At 36.8% G+C, this 4,342-nt stretch overlaps 1 protein-coding gene across 1 annotated transcript; it reads left to right on the top strand.

Annotated features, from left to right (window-relative positions):
• The first annotated feature begins 2,163 nt into the window (after positions 1-2,163).
• On the top strand, positions 2,164-2,541 carry LOC143547912 (uncharacterized). The gene has a single exon (XM_077039211.1). It carries the CDS (start codon positions 2,164-2,166, stop codon positions 2,539-2,541), a length of 378 nt encoding a protein of 125 aa, XP_076895326.1.
• The last annotated feature ends 1,801 nt before the right edge of the window (positions 2,542-4,342 follow it).

The raw sequence follows: 4,342 nt of genomic DNA, 5'->3' as shown, positions 1-4,342 counted from the left end.
CAAAAGGCGTTTATTTGCGTAATCGGTAAATACGTACTGAGGTGTACCTTGTTTTGGCTCAAATATCACATCATATCACATATCAAATCCAATACCAATTGAGGTTATATCAAGTAATTACCTGTCAAATATCAAGTATACTCGTTATTTTGTCAAAATGAATGTTGAAATTTCTAAACTTTTCTTAATAGTTAATGTTACAAAAGTGAAAATATAAATATAAAAATTTAGTGAACTACAGTAAAACCTCTATAAATTAATAATGCTGGAACTGAGATATTTTATAAATTTAGCAAGATATAATTATATCAATAAATTAGGATTACAAAGTGGATGAGTAATAGCTTTGGAACCAGCTCAAAGTATTGAAGAAATTGTGGCGGATATCATTCAAAATCCGGTCGATGAGAAGTTGAGGATGATTCAATAGCTTTGGAACTGGTACTCACTCGGAAACAAGCATTGCAAGTGGCAACAACCCTTCACAACTTTATATTGCAACAGGAGAAGATAATGCTCAACTCCTAAGTGTAATGAGGAGATTGAAGATGAACTCAACATAGATTTGAAGTTCAACAAAAAACAAGTAACTATAGATTTATTTTTTACCAAACAATCATATAATTTTGAATAGTTTAGTAACTATTAATTTATAGTTTTCTTCGGACCAATATATATACACTGGAATTTCAAAAGAGTTATCATTTTATCGATTCGGATCCAATTTTTGCACTGGTCCCAAGTTAAGACGGGACAATTTATTAATTTATCGAGTTTATAATTTATGAGAAAATTAGGATGTGTGCCCTTGTGCTGGATGGGGGCACTCTATAAGTCTGATTCTCAATTTGCGTGTTCTGTGCCACCATCGATTCTGGGCAAGCACAGGTTAACTCCTACCTTCAGTTGACCATGCGTTGATCGTTTAAGAAAGTGTGAAATGACCATTTTACCCCTAAGTCTTTAATTTGGATTAAAAATAATCTTTCAAAATAATGGAGAGGCTGGGATTCAAATCTCAAACCGCTTGTTTAACAAACACGAAGACTACCATGTGAACTAGGTTGATCTTTGGTATTATTACAGAATACGAAATATATTATACCACCTTCAACACTTCATATTCCCTAATTTCCATTTAGGGTTTCCTATTCTCAATTCCAAACCATTATCATCATCATCATAAAACACATATTTGATGAAGTACAAACTGGGTATGATTCTAGATCAAATAAAAGATACAAAACTGGATTGAATCAATAAAGTAGATCCATCACTGAGCACCACCATCTCCATCATCGGAGCACAATATTCCACTAGTGCCGGAGGTGGGTCTTCCATGGTTCTCCGACATCGCTAATTATCGGGCTAAAGGAGTGGTGGTCAAGGGCATGCGTTATCAGAAGAGGAGAAAATTTTATGTAGACCAGCCGCTACATATGGGATGCACGTATTTGTTTCGTGTAGGCGTCAATCGAGTGTTGAGGAGGTGTGTCAGTAGGGAAGAGGGCCATGAGATTCTTAGGCATTGTCATGAGGGTTGAACTGGATGCCACCATGGTCCGTCTTCTAGTGCTAGGAAAATTCTAGATTCCGGTTTTTATTGGCCGTCGATTTTCAAAGACTCACACAAGTTTGTCAGAAAGTGTGACGCACGTCAACGCACTGGTAACATCTCATCCAGTAATGAGATGCCCCAAAACCCTATTCAGGTTTTTAAGGTTTTCGACGTTTGGGGCATCGATTTCATGGTTCCTTTCCCTTCTTCTCGAGGGAACCGATACATATCATGGCTATCGAATACGTTTCCAAGTGGGTTGAGGCTCAAGCCTTGCTCACTAACGACGCTCGAATTGTAGTGGGATTCTTAAAGATATTATTTTGTTGGTTTGGTACTCCCAAGGCCTTGATTAGTGATAGGGTCACGCATTTTTGCAATGGCCAGATGGAGAAGGCGTTGCCATGACATAGGGTCACCCATCGGTTGTCTACCGCCTATCACCCACAGATAAGCAGGCAAGTGGAGAACGCAAACCATGGTGCTAAGAAAATCTTGGAGAAAACTCTTGGCAAGAACCGAAAGGACTGGTTCGACAAGTTGGATGGCGCACTTCGGGCTTTCCTGCAGCGTTTAAATCGCCTATTGGGACCACACCCTTTAGGATGGTTTACGGGAAAGCGTGTCATTTGCTAGTTGAGTTTGAGCATAGAGCCTATTGGGCTTTGAGATTAGTTAATCTTGACCTGACCCAAGCTACGAAAAAACGGTATCTCCAAATTCATGAGGTGGAAGAGCTGAGAGATGAGGCGTATGCGAGATCTTGGAGTTATAAAGAGCGTACGAATGAATTGCACGATCGGAAGTTGAGAAGATTTAAAGAGTTCAAGTGTGGGGATCGGGTGTTGGTTTATAATTCCTGTCTAAAGTTATTTCTAGGTAAACTTAGATGGAGATGGGTAGGTCCTTATATGGTGAAGGTAGCATTCCCACACGGTGTAGTGGAGCTTGTTGATTATGAGTGGAGAGGTGAACGGCCATAGTCTAAAGAATTATATTGGTGGGCCAGTTGATTCGGTCGAGGAAGATGTATTTCTCCTCGACATCCCTACTTTGATTGCTTGATATGGATAGGCCTCGAGAAATACCCGAGTGTAGATTTTGTATAATTTTTATTTGTTTTCATTTATTTTTGTATTTTGAGTCAGTTTTATGCTTTAGAGTCTGTTTGATGTCTTCTTTAGTGTGCAGGTTTGGGTACTCTCATTCGTACTCAATCTCCATTCCGACGGGAGTGCGTGGAAGGTGAATGGCCATAGGTTAAAGCATTATATCGGTGGGCCGGTTGATTCGGTCGAGGAAGATGTATTTCTCCTCCACATCCCTACTTTGATTGCTTGACAGGGATAGGCCTTGAGAAATAACCGAGTGTAGAGTTTGTATAATTTTTATTTGTTTTCCTTTATTATTGTATTTTGAGTCAGTTTTATGTTTTAGAGTCTGTTTGATGTCTACTTTAGTGTGCAGGTTTGGATACTCTCATTCGTACACAATCTCCATTCCTACAGGGGCATTTTGAGCTTATCTATTTGTAGAAGGCACCCGGAAGCTGCGACCGCGAATGAAATGCTATATGGTTGCATTATCGGAACATGACATACGAAGATCACTGCAATATTACCAAGGGAGTCTGTTCCATTTTCTTTATGCTTTGTTTTATTTTATTTTATATCTGCTTTATTTTTGTCTTTTTCCTGTCTTCCATTGAGGATAATGTGAAATTTAAGTGTGAGGTTGAGAAACAGGTGTTTTTAGGCAAAAATATATATATAATAAAAAACGAAAACTTTTAGAAATAAAATAAATAAAAAATAAAAAAAATTGAAAAATGTCCCGAAAATTCTTTTGCGAATAATGGAAGATGATATTATTACTTAGAGTTGATCTTTTAAAACTACTATTATATATGAGATTAAATAAAGATAACGCACTAAATTTGGGATGTGTCGGTAGGCCCAACTAACTTTGAAAGGTTTCCTTTATTATTATTATTATTATTATTATTATTATTAATCATAAACCTTGTGGGTTCTCATCTTGAGGGGAGATAGATGTCACACCCCAACCTAAGGCGGAAATGCCGGGGTATAATCCGATTACTCACAGCTCGAAAATACTATCATAAATATAAATGACAATATCTAATTAAACTATTACACACATTATCCAAATATACAAAACAATTTAAATACACAAATATGAGTTCATATAATGATTATCTTGATTATATCCTAAGGTCTTGTCTACGTTTCCAACTTCAATCTTCAGGCAACCTGCATATGCGTAGAAAATGGAGTTTTTATCAACAAATATGTTGAGTGAGATGATTACCAATTTGACACAACATTAAATAATAGCATATATATATATATATATATATAGTTGATAAATGATAAATGCGCAAACCAACCATGTGATAATAATCAATCGAATCATAACAATCATGCATATAACCAAATCGTGTGTGCCAATGAAATCGTTGCCAAGCGAATCGGGCATTGATTACAATGACTAAAGTTGTCGTTTTACCTTTGCCAAGCGAATCAGGCTCCGGTTACTAAGACGGTCGTATGATCATACTAATGAGAACCCTCTACAAGGGGATATGTTGGACCTCTCCGAAACGTTATCAAGTAAACAATTAAACATGTATCAGATAGCAAATAGCATTCAACTGATATTCACACAATGATAATATTTGCGATTTTTGAGTATATATATAGAATAGAAAATCTGAGTAAGTACGCATATGTCCCCAAAACGTTAGAAAACAGTGTATAAAAA

The sequence above is a fragment of the Bidens hawaiensis genome, unplaced genomic scaffold (genome assembly GCF_021521415.1).
Source record: "Bidens hawaiensis isolate Kalapana, Puna unplaced genomic scaffold, B.hawaiensis_p1.1 tig00014893_1, whole genome shotgun sequence".
Classification (NCBI taxonomy): domain Eukaryota; kingdom Viridiplantae; phylum Streptophyta; class Magnoliopsida; order Asterales; family Asteraceae; genus Bidens; species Bidens hawaiensis.
Note: the sequence above shows the minus strand (reverse complement) of the source record. Positions and strands in the feature narration are given on the sequence as shown.